This window comes from Triticum urartu, chromosome 5A, assembly GCF_056163025.1.
Source record: "Triticum urartu cultivar PI428250 chromosome 5A, HENAU_Tu73, whole genome shotgun sequence".
NCBI classification, from domain to species: domain Eukaryota; kingdom Viridiplantae; phylum Streptophyta; class Magnoliopsida; order Poales; family Poaceae; genus Triticum; species Triticum urartu.
In genome coordinates, this window is record NC_141877.1 from 292154254 (window position 1) to 292173023 (window position 18770).

At 51.0% G+C, this 18770-nt stretch overlaps 1 protein-coding gene across 1 annotated transcript; it reads left to right on the top strand.

Moving 5' to 3' along the window:
- Window positions 1-300: 300 nt before the first annotated feature.
- LOC125529373 (Leucine-rich repeat protein kinase family protein) lies at window positions 301-3070 on the top strand. The gene is made up of 2 exons (XM_048693789.2): window positions 301-2140; window positions 2230-3070. Exons 1-2 carry the CDS (start codon window positions 592-594, stop codon window positions 2916-2918), a joined length of 2238 nt encoding a protein of 745 aa, XP_048549746.2. The 5' UTR covers window positions 301-591; the 3' UTR covers window positions 2919-3070.
- The last annotated feature ends 15700 nt before the right edge of the window (window positions 3071-18770 follow it).

Sequence of the window (18770 nt, forward strand, 5' to 3'; positions counted from 1 at the left end):
AATGTTGAAGCACACGTCTTCTGTCAGGACAAACACCAACCTTTCCGTGTTGTCATTAACCAGGGAAATGGAATTGTGACATTGTGTGCATGGTATTCGGGACTATGAATTGTTGCAGTATAAGCCGTGTTTTAAACTGTTCATACGCAATTTACGGCTTTTGAGTTACTCCTTTGAGCTTTTGACTTTGGCTGTACTGTGACGAGACAAAGGAAGGCCCAGGGACGTGTCCGGCCTGTATGCTGCTGCTGTGCTAGGGCGGGCATAGGGGCCAACGGGCAGACAAGAACAGAGCGAAAGCGAAAAGTGGAAGCATCCTGACTGACACTGCCCTCACGGCTCATGACCACTCCACATCACTATCCCTCCCTCCCACTTCAAACACCACAGTCCGTCCTTCGGGTTCAAAAATCAAAAGCACGGCGCTTCTCTTCCCCCAATGCAGATTGATGGAGCGGCAGGGATCATGGCTTTGGACCTTTGTTTCGCTGTGTGAGTGATGATTCCCTTTCCCGGTTTCCCCCCATTCCAATCTCATAGCTCAAGTAAAGAATCGTCGCCTCGCCTCGCCACAAGCCAAGGCCGGGGACAATGGCTCTGCGGTTCTTGGCGGTCCTGGGGTTTCTCTCCGCGGCGGCGGCGGCTGCGGTGCCGCGGCCTGAGCCGGAGGTGAAGCCGAGCGACACGGACGCGCTGGGCATGTTCCGGCACGCTGCCGACGCGCACGGCATCCTGGCCGGCAACTGGAGCACGCCCGACGCCTGCGCCGGCCGCTGGACCGGCGTGGGGTGCTCCTCCGACGGTCGCCGGGTCACCTCGCTCTCCCTCGGCTCGCTCGACCTGCGGGGCTCTCTCGACCCGCTCTCCCACCTCACCGAGCTCCGCGTGCTCGACCTCCGCGGGAACCGCCTCAACGGCACCCTCGACGGCCTCCTCCTCGGCGTCCCCAACCTCAAGCTCCTCTACCTCTCCCGCAACGACATCTCCGGCGCCGTCCCGGACGCCCTCGCGCGGCTCCCCCGCCTCGTCCGCCTTGACCTCGCCGACAACAGCCTGCGCGGGCCCATCCCGGCCGCCGCGCTCGCCAACCTTACCGACCTCCTCACGCTCAGGCTCCAGGACAACCTCCTCACCGGTCTGCTCCCGGACCTCGCCACCGCCCTGCCCCGCCTCGCGGACTTCAACGCCTCCAACAACCAGCTCTCCGGCAGGGTGCCCGACGCGGTGCGCGCCAAGTTCGGTCTCGCCTCGTTCGCCGGCAATGCCGGTCTTTGCGGGACGGTGCCGCCGCTGCCGTCCTGTTCTTTCATGCCGCGCGAGCCCGCCCCGACGTCGCCTTCCGCCCCTGCCTCGTCGTCGCAGTCCGTGGTGCCGTCCAACCCAGCCGCCTCCTCCTCCTCCTCGTCCGTTGCTTCGTCCTCACCGGCATTGGCCACACCAGAGGGAGCCTCTGGCAAGGGGGGCTTGAGCACAGGCGCGATTGCTGGGATTGCCGTCGGCAATGGCCTCTTCCTGTTCGCGCTGCTGTCGCTGCTGGTTGCGTATTGCTGCTGTAGCACCGGCGGCGTCAGCGAGACAGCCAAGAAGAGGAAAAGAGGCGGCCGCGTTGGCCTGGAGGACGGAGACGGCGGGATGTTCGGCCACGGCAAGGGCATGCAGCCAGCTCGCCCGGGCAGCGCTGGCAGGTGCAGCGACGGCGGCGACAGCGACGGGGCACGCAGCAAATTGGTATTCTTCGGGATCGACGGCGAAGGCGGTGGCAACGACGAAGCTGACGACGACGGGGCAAGCGACAGCAGCGCCGGACGGAGGGCAAGTGGTGGCTGGACAGCGCAACAGCAGGGGAGGAGGAGCAAGTTCGAGCTCGAGGAGCTGCTTCGCGCGTCGGCGGAGATGGTCGGTCGTGGTAGCCTCGGGACAGTGTACCGCGCGGCGCTGGGCGACGGCCGCATGGTGGCCGTGAAGCGGCTACGCGACGCCAACCCCTGCGCCCGCGACGAGTTCCACCGGTACATGGACCTCATCGGCCGCCTCCGCCACCCGAATCTCGTCCCCCTCAGGGCCTTCTACTACGCCAAGCAGGAGAAGCTCCTCATCTACGACTACCTCCCTAACGGCAACCTCCATGATCGCCTCCACGGTATCCTTGTTGAATGGCTAACATATTCTCGCTCCATTCCAACAGTGTCTGACACGATGTTCTTGCCATTGTCTGGTGAATGTGTGCAGGGCACCAGATGACAGGGGAGACGCCGTTGGACTGGACGTCGAGGGTGACGCTGCTGCTCGGCGCGGCGCGCGGGCTGGCCTGCATCCACCGGGAGTACCGCGACTCCACCATACCCCACGGCAACATCAAGTCCACCAATGTCCTGCTCGACAAGAACGGCGCCGCCTGCGTGACGGACTTCGGCCTAGCGCTGCTGCTCAGCCCGGCGCACGCCATTGCCCGCCTCGGCGGGTACATCGCGCCGGAGCAGTCGGGCGACCACAAGCGCCTCTCGCAGGAGGCAGACGTGTACAGCTTCGGCGTGCTCGTCCTAGAGGCGCTGACCGGCAAGGTGCCGGCGCAGCACCTGCAGCCGCTGCCGGACGCAGCCGGCAACAGCGCACAGAGGAAAGACAAGCAGGCGGCTGTGAGCCTCCCGGAGTGGGTGCGGTCGGTAGTGCGGGAGGAGTGGACAGCAGAGGTGTTCGACGCGGAGCTGCTCCGGTACAAGAACATCGAGGAGGAGATGGTGGCGCTGCTGCACATCGCGCTGGCGTGCGTGGCGCAGCTGCCGGGGCAGAGGCCCTCCATGGCCGACGTGGTGAGGATGATCGAGAGCGTTCCCGTGGACCAGTCGCCGCTCCCGGAGGAGGATGTATCAATGTCGCCCTCCATTGGCATCACCACGGACGATGGTCTCAGCTACTAGTTTTAGTTCAGTATCAGCTTTCCTCTTCCATAGCTAGTAGTAGCATTGAACTGAGGTTGCTTCGGTCAAGTACCTGTGCTTGGTGATGTTCTGGGTTGAAATGCATTTTCCTGGTTCCGTTCATGGAAATATTGAAATATTTATCGTCCTAATGCGTTGACACCCATGGTATTTCTGCATCTTAATATGTTTGGGTCAATTCAATAGCTCATTCTTCCAGCGTGATACTCCCCCGCCCGGTGAAGAGCGCATGTTTTGGGTTAAAAATTTATTCATAAAAGAGTCTGCTTTTATTTTCTCAATGCATTTTAAAGTAGAAAAAATGAATTTCTCTCATCACACGGTAATCAACCAATAACATTCTATACAGTCTTCTTAATTTCTACGTGCACTTAGCTCATTGAAGGTTGGATAATTAAAAATGAGAGAGATGATGGCTTGCATCTTCGCAATGCATTTTCTACTACACTTCATAATTTGTCCTAAAATTTCTAAATGTTCACATTTCACCGGACGGAGGGACTATCATTACAATTAAGGATATCCCAAGATCCGGAAAACATGATCACAAGCAAAACTTGAGCTAGTCCTAAAGGCAAGATTAGGAATCAGATTTTACCGTTTATCATTCCACGGGTGCATATGAGTTTTGCACTGAATCGCATATTCCAGAGTCATAACGGTTATAACATAGAATATAAACTCTTAATTATAAACATGAAAAAAAACACAATATTATTAACTGTAGGGCATATTTCCAACATCTCGGTCAACCGTATGGCCATGGGGTGCTCCGGTAGCGAGCTGCTCCTCGGCTTCCATGAATGGCACTTGGTCTGGACAGTCGGCGTGAAGGGTGAAGGGGTGACGATGCCGACCCGAGGAGGATCTTCGAGCTCTAACCACTCTTCCTACAAGTTTTTGTTGGTCTCGACAAAATATCCCTCCAAGTATTTGGCACCGGCGACCTTACTGATGTTGGCGCCATCACATTCGCACGTCTCATCGGCGTTGGTTTGCAGCTTGATGCGGAAGTGTTTGCGCCACAGGCCGAGGTGTGGCCAGCAGAAAAAAGCCTCACATAGTGTGATGAAGCACGCTATGTGGAGTATGGAATTGGGGGAAAAGTGGTGAAATTGGAGGCAATAGAAGTGGAGGAGACCTCGGAAAAAGGATGGATAGGGAACCCTAACCCACACATGAGAAAGGGTACGAAGTATACCCATTCGTTCTTGGTGGGGTGGGGCATGGTCTCCTGAATGACGGTGTTCTTGATGGAGGTAAGTGACGATGATATGTACCTAGGGTAGGGTTCTATGCCCGACCTACATGCCCTACCCAAGGACACCGCACAAGAGGCCAAGGCCTACAAAGATAGAAAGAAGATACCGACTGGAATCATCACAGGGTGCAATCCACTCGACAGTGGATCCACTCGGATATCCCAATTCCACTCGACCGTCGTTATTCACTCAGAAGACAAGAACTCACTCGAAGGACAGAAGACCTAGGGTCACCTCTGGATAGCAACGGTCGATCGTTCACTCCGTCACCTTAAAGATCATTAAATGCGGGCGTTACCAGTAACGTTCATGTCATTATACTCTCATTGAACTCTTGCGTAACTGAGGGATGCAAGGGGTCGGCGTACTCTATATAAGCCACCCCTCCCCTCTTGCACAAGGGTTCGCACCCCTGTAACTCATCACTCCAATCAATAGAGCCTCCGCGACACTGAGACGTAGGGCCGTTACCTCCTTCGAGAGGGGCCTGAACTCGTAAACCCGAGTGTACAACCTCGTTGTAGCTAGGCATTGCCCTCTCCTACGTACCCCAATCTCTACTGTCGGATCCGTTCCCACGACAGTTGGCGCCCACCGTGGGGCAGGCGTCTAAGCGACTTTCGACGAGGTTGCAATCTTCGATCTCCATCGACATGGTTTCCGGCAGTGGATTGTCTCTAGGCCGCGAGATCCGTCTCGACGCGCTCGCCTTCATCACTGACGACTCGGCCTGGCTCCAGGAAGCTCCCCTCGATGTCGAGGCGTTCCCCATCCGCGGGGCGGCGCACTTCCGCGCAAGTGCCCGTGGCATCCTCTTGCGGCAGCCGTCGACTCAGTATCGGTCGGCTCCGGTGGCGTTTTCCCTTCCCGCTGCTCACTGTTGCAAGCGATCCGGCCGCTCGCGGCTCCAGCGATGGGTGAAGCATGCGGTGGCCCGTCAGTCGGCCACTCCTCAGATCGCGGCAATCGAGCCCGATGAGTCCCTTTATGGATTGTTTAATTTGTTGACTGGCCACTTGGATACTCTTTCCGAGTGCGAAAGCAACGACCCCGCGGCGGAAGTCCTCATGGTTGGCCCCCAGTGCAGCCCACCAGGATTTCCCCGTGGTGGAGGCAATAGCGGTGGTACGTCTCACGGAACGACGAGTACTACCTGCAAGCCCTCACCGCAAAGCAGAGAGAAGAGCTGCATCGTAGGAACGATCAAGCTCTCCAGACCCCCATCGTTGGGGAGACCGCCGAGGCTCATGCTTTGGAGGCTGCGCGCGTAGCCACTCTGGCTGAACGTGCGCACCTGGAGAATCTTCAGAAGTCACTCAACCATCGCGCCCGCAAGCAACTCCCAAGTTCCAAATGCCGCAACGGCAATTGTTCCCGACTGGGTCTCAGGGTGAGTGTCAGGTATACCACACCCTGATCCCGAATGTTGCAGCGGTTGTGCATATTGCAGATTCGATCCAGCCGTCCCGTTTCGAGGCTGGCAGAGGCCTACAGCAGATTTGGGCACTGCTCAGGGCGGCCGAAGAGCAGAATTTGGTTGTTTCCCAGCCGCGCAATAGGATTCACAGCAGGTCTGTCATGGCGGACAGAGTTTAGTCGGTGCACGACCCAAGATCGCCTCCGGGGCGTGAATATCGTGGTTATCACCAGGATGAGTACATGGGTCGAGGCCACAGGGAGTTTGACCCTCGATACCACCGTGATGACAGCCGTCGAGTGCCCACGCCCCCTCTGAGGGGTGGTTCGTACGCGCCCCAACGGTATGATGACAGGCGCCCGTACGGTGTCGAGCGGAGGATTCCAATCGACCCCCGAGAGCCTGAGTTTGATGCAAGGTCAGTCCTCGTACAGGGCCTGGTTGACAGAGGCAGGGCTAACAGAGAAGGTATGGACAGAGATCACCCGAGTGGGAACAGAGGTTCGTCTCTGGGCTCGAGTGTTTCAGCAGAGCCATTCGAGCTGTTGAGATTCCTCCCACCTTCAGGTTGACTGCAGGAGTGAGCAAGTTTCCTGGCGAGTCAAAGCCAGACAGATGGTTAGAGGATTATTGAGTGGTTGTGCAGATTGGTGGAGGCAATGACGAAGTGGCCATGAAGCACCCGCCCTTGATGCTTGAGGGCTCGGCCAGGGCGTGGTTGAACCGGTTGGCTCTTGCCAGCATATTTTGTTTGGAAGATCTGGCCTGAGTGTTTATCAAAATGTCTGAAAGCACTTGCCAGCGACCTACTGGTCTGACTGAGTTGCAACATTGTGTTCAGAAGTCGCATGAAACTTTGAGAGACTACATCTAGCGTTGGACCACACTTCACCATGTGGTGAAGAATGTTTCAGAGCACCAAGCAATTTGCGCCTTCAAGGAAGGCGTCAGGTACAGAGAGCTCATTCTGAAGTTCGGCCGCTCCGGGGCCATGACTCTGAACCGAATGATGGAGATAGCTACTCGATACGCAAATGATGAAGAAGAGGACCGGCTCCATAGTGGCAAAGGGAAGGCTACAGATCCTGATACCAACGGCAGAAATCCTAGTCGGAAGCAAAAGCGCAGAGCTGAAGCCGCTTGTCAAAGGGAAGCATCAGTAGTGACAACCCAAGGCAAGTTCAAAGGAAATCCCAAGGGGTCATGGATACCCAAAAAGATGAAAGATCGGTCGGGCCAGGACGTCCTGGACCTTCCGTGTGCCATCCACACGAAGAAGGATGAGGAGGGTAACCTGATTTTACCCAAACATACCACTCGACAATGCATATTCTTTATCCAGCAGTTTCGTGAGGGCCAGCAGAGTGAGAAAGGCTCTGACAAGGATGAGGATGAAGAAAAAGCAGAAGATTACCCGAAGGTTAATGCTACTTTGGTGATTTTTGTTGATGTTGAGAGCAAAAGTTGACTGAATGTCATCAACTGAGAGGTGAACATGGTTGCTCCGGCAACTACAATGTACCTCAAGTGGTCAAAGACTCCTATCACCTTTGACCAGTCTGATCACCCAGCTCACGTTGCTACCCCCGGGCGGCAGGCTTTGGTGGTCGACCCAGTCATCAGACGGACTCGGTTGCGTAAAGTTCTCATGGATGGTGGCAGTGGTTTGAACATTCTGTATGCTGAGACCCTCCAAGGGATGGGCATTCCGACGTCCCGGCTCAGTGAAAGCAACATGCAGTTCCACGGAGTCATCCCAGGGAAGAAGGCAAAATCACTCAGGCAGATTGCTTTGGATGTGGTTTTTGGTGATTTAAAGATTTTCGCAAGGAAAATTTGATGTTTGAAGTGGTAGATTTTCATAGTGCCTATCATGCTATTCTGGGCAGACCGGCATATGCTCGTTTCATGGCCCGCCCATGTTACATGTACCTTAAGCTGAAGATGCCCGGACCCAAAGGCATGATTACCGTCACTAGAAATAGGCAGGGAGCAGAGGAATGCCTCCAGAAGGGATCCGATATTGCTGATGAGCAGATGGCAGTGGTAGAACTGGAAGAGTATAAGAAAAATGCCGATCCGAGTGATTTACTACATTCCAAGAAGCATGCTTCTGAATCTGCATTTCAGTCGGCTGGCGAAAGAAAATCAGTTCACATCCACCCGGAGGATCCCACAGCTGCTCTGACCCACATCTCAACGACACTCGGCGGCAAATAGGAAGCCGTGCTCATCCAGTTCCTCCCTGAGAACTGGGACATATTCGCATGGAAACCATCAAACATGCCAGGTGTACCCAGGGGGTTAGCTAAGCACCGTTTGCGTGTCGACTCCAAGGCCAAACCTATCAAAGAGCATCTCCATCGTTCCGCCGCAGAGAAGAGGAAGGCGATTGGCGAGGAAGTGGCTCGGCTCTTAGAAGCTGAGTTCATACGCGAGATATACCACTCCGAATGGCTCACCAACGTCGTCATGGTCCCCAAGAAGGATAATTCACTCCGCATGTGTATTGGCTTCAAGCATATCAATCGGGCTTGCCCGAAAGATCATTTTCCGCTCCCCCGCATCAATCGGATAGTCGACTTGACTGCGGGGTGTGAGCATTTGTCTTTTCTGGATGCGTATTCCGGATACCATCAGATCCGACTGTATGGGCCAGATGAAATAAAAATGGCCTTCATCACACTGTTCGGGTGTTTTTGCTATGTCACTATGCCATTTGGCCTCAAAAACGCTGGCGCCACATTCATGCGCATGATCCAGAAGTGCCTGCTCACTCAGATCTGTAGGAATGTGGAGGCTTATGTGGATGCTATTGTGGTCAAGTCACGTAAAGGTTCCAACCTGCTGACTGATCTCGCTGAAACCTTTGCCAATTTGATAAGATATGACATTAAGCTGAATCCATCCAAGTGCACATTCGGAGTACCCGGAGGCAAGTTACTCGGTTTCCTCGTTTCCGAATGAGGGATAGATGCCAATCCCAAGAATATCAGTGTGATTCTCCGAATGAAACGCCCTGTGCGTGTGCATGACATTAAGAAGCTCACAGGTTGTCTCGCTGCACTGAGTCGGTTCATTTCTCGTCTCGGTGAAAAGGCACTGCCTCTTTACCGACTAATGAAAAAGTTCGAGTGGACTCCCGAAGCTGAAGCAGCGTTTGGGGAGCTCAAAGCCCTACTTTCCACCCAGCCGGTGCTTGCTACTCCGAACAACAAAGAGCCTCTACTCCTATACATTGCAGCTACTGGTCAGGTTGTGAGCACAGTGCTTACAGTTGAACGAGAAGAAGAAGACATGGCTTACAAAGTTCAACTACCAGTGTATTATATCTCTAAAGTTCTAACCCGTCCAAGCAGAGGTATCCGCATTATCAGAAGCTTGTTTACGAAATTTACTTGACTGCAAAGAAAGTTGCACATTATTTCCAAGACCATTCAGTTTTAGTCGTTAGTGATGCTCCGTTATTTGAAATCATGAACAATCGAGATGCAACTGGTCGAGTGGCTAAGTGGGCAATTGAACTTCTCCCTCTGGATATCAAGTTTGAAGTGAAGAAGGCGATCAAATCTCAAGTGCTCGCAGATTTCTTGGCCGAGTGGATTGAACAGCAACAGCCGACTCAAGTTCACTCGGAGCACTGGACTATGTTCTTCGATGGGTCTAAAATGTTGAATGGCTCCAGTGCCGGAGTGGTCCTAGTGTCTCCAAGAGGTGATAAACTCAGTTATGTCCTCCAGATTCACTTTGATTCCTCCAATAATGAAGCTGAGTATGAAACACTCCTCTGCGGGTTGCGTATGGCTATCTCACGCGGCGTCTGCCGCCTGATGGTCTACGGTGACTCGGATTTGGTGGTCAATCAGGTGATGAAGGAGTGGGATGTCAGGAACCCTGCCATGACTGGATACTGCAATGTAGCGAGGAAGTTAGAGAAAAAGTTTGAGGGATTGGAGCTTCACCACATTACCTGAATCAAGAATCAAGAAGCCGATGATCTGGCAAAAATCGGTTCCACTCGGAAGCCTATCCCCAGCAATGTGTTTCTTGAGCATCTCCATTCCCCATCAGTGCAAGAGGATCCTTTCACCGAGGAACCTCCCCAAGCGATAAGTCCAACTGATCTGACTGATATCGAGGTCCCAGTAGTCATTGACCTGGTTATGGAGATCCTAGTAATCACCCCCGACTGGACAGTGCCGTACATAGCATATCTTCTCAGGCAGGAACTTCCAGAAGATGAAGTTGAAGCACGACAGATTGTCCACAGATCCAAAGCTTTCAGAGTGATAAATGGACAATTCTATAGTGAAGGAAATATGCCCTAGAGGCAATAATAAAGTTGTTATTTATATTCCCTTATATCATGATAAATGTTTATTATTCATGCTAGAATTGTATTAAGCGGAAACTTAGTACATGTGTGAATACATAGACAAAACAGAGTGTCCCTAGTATGCCTCTACTTGACTAGCTCGTTAATCAAAGATGGTTATGTTTCCTGACCATAGACATGTGTTGTCATTTGATAAACGGGGTCACATCATTATAGAATGATGTGATGGACAAGACCCATCCGTTAGCTTAGCACAATGATCGTTTAGTTTTATTTCTATTTCTTTCATCATGACTTATACATGTTCCTCTGACTATGAGATTATGAAACTCCTGAATACCGGAGGAACACCTTGTGTGCTATCAAACATCAAAACGTAACTGGGTGATTATAAAGATGCTCTACAGATGTCTTCGAAGGTGTTTGTTGGGTTGGCATAGATCGAGATTAGGATTTGTCACTCCATGTATCGGAGAGGTATCGCTCGGCCCTCTCGGTAATGCACATCACTATAAGCCTTGCAAGCAATGTGACTAATGAGTTGGTCACGAGATGATGCATTACGGAACGAGTAAAGAGACTTGCTGGCAACTAGATTGAACTAGGTATGATGATACCGACGATCGACTCTCGGGCAAGTAACATACCGATGACAAATGGGAACAACGTATGTTGTTATGCGGTTTGGCCGATAAAGATCTTCGTAGAATATGTAGGAGCCAATATGAGCATCCAGGTTCCGCTGTTGGTTATTGACCGGAGATGTGTCTTGGTTATGTCTACATAGTTTTCGAACCCGTAGGGTCCGCACGCTTAACGTTCGATGACGATTTGTATTATGAGTTATGTGATTTGATGACCGAAGTTTGTTTGGAGTCCCGGATGAGATCGCAGACATGACGAGGAGTATCTAAATGGTCGAGACGTAAACATCGATATATTGGAAGGCTATATTCGGACATCAGAAAGGTTCGGAGTGGTTCGGGTATTTTTCGGAGTACCGGAGAGTTACGGAAATTCGCCGGGGGAAGTATTGGGCCTTCATAGGCCTTAGTGGAAAGGAGAGAAGGGCCGCAAGGGGAGGCCGCGCGCCCCCCATGGGCTGGTCCGAATTGGACTAGGGAGGGGGCGGCACCCCCCTCTTTCCTTCTCCCTCTCCTACTCCTTCCCTCTCTCCCCTCTTGGAAAAGGAAGGGGACTCCAACTAGGATTGGGAATCCTAGTTGGACTCCCCCTATAGGCGCGCCCCTCCTAGGCCGGCCTCCTCTTCCCCCCTCCTTTATATACGTGGGCAGGGGGGCACCCCAAAGACATACAAGTTGATTTCTTAGCCATGTGCGGTGCCCCCCTCCATAGATTTCCACCTCGGTCATATTGTCATAGTGCTTAGGCGAAGCCCTGCGTCGGTAACTTCATCATCACCGTCAACACGCCGTCGTGCTGATGAAACTTGCCCTCGGCCTCGGCTGGATCTAGAGTTAGAGGGACGTCACCGAGCTGAATGTGTGCAGATTGCGGAGATGCCGTGCGTTCGGTATACTTGATCGGTTGGTCGCGAAGACGTTCGACTACATCAACCGCGTTACTCAACGCTTACGCTTTTAGTCTACAAGGGTACGTAGACACACTCTCCCCTCTCGTTGCTATGCATCTCCTAGATAGATCTTGCATGGTCGTAGGAAAATTTTGAAATGCTGCGTTCCCTAGCAGTGGCATCCGAGCCAGGTCTATGCGTAGATGTTATATGCACGAGTAGAACACAAAGGAGTTGTGGGCGTGGGTATATACACATTGCTTGCTGCTACCTCTTGAGCAATGCGTTGGTTTTCCCTTGAAGAGGAAAGGGTGAGGCAGCAAAGTAGTGTAACTATTTCCCTCAGTTTTTGAGAACCAAGGTATCAATCCAGTAGGAGGCCACACGCAAGTCCCTCGTACCTACACAAACAAATAAGAACCTCACAACCAACGCGACAAAGGGTTGTCAATCCCATCACGGTCACTTACGAGAGTGAGATCTGATAGAGATAATAATGATAAGATAAATATTTTTGGTATTTTTATGATATAGATTGGAAGTAAAGATTGCAAAATAAAATAGATTGTAAACTTATATGATAGAGAATAGACCCGGGGGCCATAGGTTTCACTAATGGCTTCTCTCAAGATAGCATAGGTATTACAGTGGGTGAACAAATTACTGTCGAGCAATTGATAGAAAAGCGAATAATTATGAGAATATCTAGGCATGATCATGTATATTGGCATCACGTCCGTGACAAGTAGACCGACTCCTGCCTGCATCTACTACTATTACTCCACACATCGACCGTTATCCAGCATGCATCTAGAGTATTAAGTTCATAAGAACAGAGTAACGCCTTAGGTAAGATGACATTATGTAGAGGGATAAACTCAAGCAATATGATATAAACCCCATCTTTTTATCCTCGATGGCAACAATACAATACGTGTCGTTTCCCTTTATGTCACTAGGATCGAGCACCGCAAGATTGAACCCAAAGCTAAGCACTTCTCCCATTGCAAGAAAGATCAATCTAGTAGGCCAAACCAAACTGATAATTCGAAGAGACTTGCAAAGATAACCAATCATGCATAAAAGATTTCCAAGAAGAACCAAATATTGTTCATAGATAGACTTGATCATAAACCCACAATTCATCGGATCTCGACAAACACACCGCAAAAAGAGTTACATCGAATAGATCTCCAAGAAGATCGAGGAGAACTTTGTATTGAGATCCAAAGAGAGAGTAAAAGCCATCTAGCTACTAGCTATGGACCCGAAGGTCTAAAGTAAAATACTCACACATCATCAGAGGGGCCATGGAGTTGATGTAGAGCCCCTCCGTGATCAATGCCCCCTCTGGTGGAGCTCCGGAAAAGGCCCCAAGATGGGATCTCTTGGGTACAGAAGGTTGCGGCGGTGGAAATAGGGTTTCGTGGTGCTCCTGGATGTTTTAGGGGTATGTGAACATATATAGGAGGAAGAAGTAGGTCGGTTGATCCACGAGGGGCCCACTAGGGGGAGGGCGCACCCAGAGGGGTAGGCGCGCCCCCTGCCTCGTGGACTCCTAGTTGGCTGCTTGACGTCCACTCCAAGTCCTCCGGATCATGTTTGTTCCAAAAATAACGCTCTCGAAGGTTTCATTCCGTTTGGACTCCGTTTGATATTCCTTTATTGCGAAACACTGAAATAGGAAAAAAACGACAATTTGCACTGGGCCTTGGGTTAATAGGTTAGTCCCAAAAATAATATAAAAGTGCAAAATAAATCCCATTAACATCCAAAACTAACAATAAAATAGCATGGAACAATAAAAAATTATAGATACATTGGAGACGTATCAGCATCCCCAAGCTTAATTCATGCTTGTCCTCGAGTAGGTAAATGATAAAAACAGAATTTTTGATGTGGAATGCTTTCTAGCATGTTCTTCAATGTATTTTTCTCTATTATGGCATGAATGTTCAGATCCGAAAGATTCAAGATAAAATTTTGTTGTTGACATAAAAATAGTAATACTCCAAGTATGTTAATCAAGCAATTATGTCTTATCAAAATACCATAGCCAAAGAAAACTTATCCCTACAAAGTCATATAGTTTGGCCATGCTTCATTTTCGTCACACAAAATGCTCCCATCATGCACAACCCCGATGACAAGCCAAGCAATTGTTTCATACTTAGCCTTTTCAAACTCTTTCAACTTTTACGCAATATATGAGCGCGAGCCATGGACATAGCACTATGGGTGGAATAGAATATGATGATTGAGGTTGTGTGAGAAGAAAAAAAGGGAGAAAGTCTCACATTGACGCGGCTAATCAATGGGCTATGGAGATGCCCACCGATTGATGTCAATGCAAGGAGTATGGATTGCCATGCAACGGATGCACTAGAGCTATAAATATATGAAAGGTCATCAAAGAAACTAAGTGGGTGTGCGTCCAACTTGCTTGCTCACGAAGACCTAGGGCATTTGAGGAAGCCCATCATTGGAATATACGAGCCAAGTTCTATACTGAAAAATTCCCACTAGTATATGAAAGTGACAAAATAAGAGACTCTCTATCATGAAGATCATGGTGCTACTTTGAAGCACAAGTGTGGAAAAAAGATAGTAATATTGTCCCTTCTCTCTTTTTCTCTCATTTTTATTTTTTTGGCCTTTTTATGGCCTCTTTTTTTATTATTATTTATTTTTCGTCTGGAGTCTCATCCCGACTTGTGGGGGGAATCATAGTCTCCATCATACTTTTCTCACATGGCACAATGCTCTAATGATGATCATCACACTTTTATTTTCTTACAACTCAATACTTAGAACAAAATATGACTCTATGTGAATGCCTCCAGCGGTGTACCGGGATTGCGATGAATCAAGAGTGACATGTATGGAAAATTAACAAGGTGGCTTTGCCACAAATACGATGTCAACTACATGATCATGCAAAGCAATATGACAATGATGATGCGTGTCATAATAAATGGAACGGTGGAAAGTTGCATGGCAATATATCTCAGAATGGCTATGGAAATGCCATAGTAGGTAGGTATGGTGGCTGTTTTGAGGAAGATATAAGGAGGCTTATGTCTGATAGAGCGTATCATATCATGGGGTTTGGATGCGCCAGCGAAGTTTGCACCAACTCTCAAGGTGAGAAAGGGCAATGCACGGTACCAAAGAGGCTAGCAATGATGGAAGGGTGAGAGTGCGTATAATCCATGGACTCAACATTAGTCATAAAGAACTCATATACTTATTGCAAAAAATCTACAAGTCATCAAAACCAAGCACTACGCGCATGCTCCTAGGGGGATAGATTGGTAGGAAAAGACCATCGCTCGTCCCCGACCGCCACTCATAAGGAAAGCAATCAAAGAACACCCCATGCTTCAAATTTGTCACATAGCGTTTACCATACGTGCATGCTACGGGACTTGCCAACTTCAACACTGTGACGCCGGGATAATTAAGCTACAGTAATTCTTTGCTAATGATGCCACGTCAGTCTGATTACTGTTGCTAATCTCACGTTAGTTCAAAACTGATTCAAATTCAAATTCAAAATCTAGCAAACAATAAAAGTTTCCAAATATTAAAACTAAAATGTTCAGAGTGAACCAAATATTGCATAGGTAATTATGGTGGAGGAACCACACTTTTCTAAAGTGCTTAAATACTCTAAGATGAATAAAATAACAACATGACCAATTTAATAAATGCCTTTTATTATTTATAAAATGTTAAACTATTTTATTTAGGGTTTAAACTTTTTGTAGCTGAGGTATAGTTAGTGATACTAAAATAGGTTCAACTTTTATGTTTTTATAAAACTAAAATAAATGAAACTATAATAGAAAATAGAAAAGTGAAAGTAAAATAAAAATAGAAAAGAAAATGAGAGAGCCCCCTCTCCCAGGGCCGTTTGGCCCATCTGGCCACTGCGCCTGGCGGCCGAACCCCCACTCGCCCGGTCGTCTCCCTCCCCACTTTTCAGACGACCGGGGAGCCCGCCGTCTCCACCGCACCACCTCGCAGCCCCGCGCCGCTGCAGTGCACCGGGGGGGATAAGGTCAACCCCCAGGGCACCCCCAGGCGAACCCTATCCCCACTTCCCCTCCCCCTCTGGCCTCTCTCCCTCCCTCGCTAGATCCACGCGCCCGGTAGCTCCTGTGGTCGCTGGTGTGCACAACCGCGGCGACCGCCTCCCCCGCGCCCCTCCAACAAGTCCAGCCGCTCCATCATCGTCTGCTACAACGACCACGGCCACCAGCCCGCGCCAGGAGCCCTTGCCTCGTCGAATCTGCGTCGTCTTCAACCTCTAGGCTCCGTGCTCGCCGTCGTCGTGCCGTCTGCCCGCGCCTCCCCCGAGCTCATTTTGGCACATCTGCAGGACCCGTGTGAGCATCCGCGTCTCTGTTCTCCTCACATCACGTTCCCGTGCTCCTAGCTGCGTCCGTCGTAGTTGGCCGAGCTCGTCGCCACCGTTGTTGTCGCCGTGACCAGAGCCTCCGTTGCTTGCGTATGTGCTCGCAGGCGTGCTTAGCATGTTCGCAACGACCCAACGCACGCACCCGCACGTCCAGCCGTGCTCTGAAGCATCACACCAGCAGTTTCGCCGAACTCCGGCAGCTGCCCGCCCACCTACTGCTGTAGCCGCCCCCGCTTGACGTTGCGTGCTGCGTGCTGCTACGTTGCCACTGCAGCTCCGCTTACTACGCAGCTGCTTGGCGCGCATGGACGTGGCCGCTACCGCTGGCACTTTTGCCCTGCGCCCCGCGGCCGCCAAACCTCCCGCCCCTGCCCATGGCCGCTGCCTGCGCCGCTCGCCGCCTGTGCCGCGCGCCGCCCCCTGCACTTGCCTCTGTGCCCGCCTGCCTGCAAGCCAGGGTCTCGCCCTCGCCTCCCCCCGGTTGGCGCTGCTGCTTCGCTACAGCGGCTGTTGGCGCCCCGCCGCGCTCGTCGACCTCGCCGCCGCTCCGGCCGCCCACCGCCCCAGCTGAGGCCATAGATGGATGCGCAGCACTGCACCCGTCCCATAGCAACCGCCCCCGCGTGAAATGATCACCGGAATGACGAGTCCGGCGAGGTCCGGTGCCCCTCCGCCGCGAGAACGCTCATCGGAGCTCCCCAAACACCGACGCCGACGTGGATCGATGGGCCCCACCCCTGAGTCACTGGCCAGTGGGCCCTGGTGGCCTAGTTGACTGGGTTGACCCAGTCAACTACTAACTGGGCAGCCCAGTGGCACTGACATGCGGGGCCCACGCCATAAACGAAATAAATAAATAGTTAATTTGCTAATTAATTAAATTAGTTAATTAAAACCCTAATCTCTCAGTGACTACTGGGCCCCACCTGCTAATTAACCCATTTAGTTAGTCTAAACCACCTGTTAGTGCCCCTGACAATGACATGTGGATCCCAATGGACCCACATATCAGGTTTGATTGGTCAACTGACTAGTTGACCTGATGACATCACTCTCATGTCATGCTTGCATCATCGTTCACTGTTCTGGATAATGTTGGATTTAAAAAAAAAATCAGAAAATGATTATAACTTTAGAAAATCATATAAAATAATATGTAACTCGGATGGAAAAACTTTGTACATGAAAGTTGTTCAGAACGACGAGACGAATCCGGATACGCAGCCCGTTCATCCGCCACACATCCATAGCATAGCGAACACGCAACTTTCCTCATCCGATTCATTTGTCCAAAAACGCGAAACACCGTGGATATTTTCCCGGATGTTTCCCCCCTTCACCGGTATCACCTCATACCGCGTTAGGGCACACCTAGCACCGCTGTTTGCTTTGTCATGCATCTGTTTGCAACGTATTTACTGTTTCCCCCCCTCTTCTTCTACGGTAGACCTCGAGACCGACGTTGATGCCCCCGATCGACTACGTTGTTGATGACCCCTCCTTGCCAGAGCAACTAGGCAAGGCCCCCCTTGATCACCAGATATCGCCTATTCTCTCTCTACTGCTTGCATTAGAGTAGTGTAGCATGTTACTGCTTTCCGTTAATCCTATTCTGATGCATAGCCTGTCATTGTTGCTACAACTGTTCATACCTTACCTGCAATCCTAAATGCTTAGTATAGGATGCTAGTTTATCATCAGTGGCCCTACATTCTTGTCATTCTGCCATGCTATACTATCGGGTCGTGATCACGTCGGGTGTTGATCACGGGTATATACTATACATACATACTACATGTTGTGACTAAAGTCGGGTCGGCTCGTTGAGTACCCAGAAGTGATTCCGATGTTGGGGGCTGAAGGGGAAGGTGGTTCCTCCCAGGTAGTGGTGGGCCTGGGTTCCCGACGACCCCCGACTGTTACTTTGAGGCAGAGCGACAGGACAGGTTGAGACCACCTAAGAGAGAGGTGGGCCTGGCCCTGGTCGGCTTCTGTGGATAATTCAATTAACACGTTTAACGAGATCTGGGTATTTGATCCGAGTCTGGCCACTGGCCTATACGCACTAACCAACTACACGGGAACAGTTATGGGCACTCGTCGTCGTGATATCAGCCGAAGCCTTCGTGACGTCAGCGACTGAGCGGCGCGCGCCGGGTTGGACCGCGTAACGCAACTTCCTTTGTAATGGAGGTTGCTAGGTCTGCTCACCGGCCGCCCACGCAATGTGCAGGTGTGCAATGGGCGATGGGCCCAGACCCCTGCGCCATAGGATTTAGACCGGCGTGCTGACCTCTCTGTTGTGCCTAGGTAGGGCTGCGATGTGTTGATCTTCCGAGGCTGGGCATGACCCAGAAAAGTGTGTCCGGACAAAGGGGATCGAGCGTGTTGGGAAATGTGGTGCACCCCTGCAGGGAAGTTGATCTATTCGAATAGCTGTGTCCCTCAGTAATAGGACGACCCAGAGTTGTACCTTGACCTTATGACAACTAGAACCGGATACTTAATAAAACACACCCTTCCAAGTGCCAGATACAACCGGTGGTCGCTCTCTCACAGGGCGACCTGGGGAGGATCACCGGGTAGGGTTATGCTATGCGATGTTACTTGGTGAACTTACCATCTACTCTCTTCTACATGCTGCAAGATGGAGGCGGCCAGAAGCGTAGTCTTTGACAGGACTAGCTATCCCCCTTTTTATTCTGGCATTCTGCAGTTCAGTCCATATATGTTACCCTTTTCCTTTTGATACCAATGCATACAATGTAGTGTAGTTTCTTGCTTGCGAGTACTTTGGATGAGTACTCAAGGTTGCTTTGCTCCCTATTTTCCCCTTTTACCCGATTGTTGCGACCAGAC

Excerpts from the sequence above, each read along its gene's own strand:
- LOC125529373 (XM_048693789.2), top strand. The coding sequence starts at position 592 with ATGGCTCTGCGGTTCTTGGCGGTCCTGGGGTTTCTCTCCGCGGCGGCG. Across the intron at positions 2,141-2,229 it reads CCTCCATGATCGCCTCCACG|GGCACCAGATGACAGGGGAG; the intron begins GTATCCTTGTTG and ends GAATGTGTGCAG.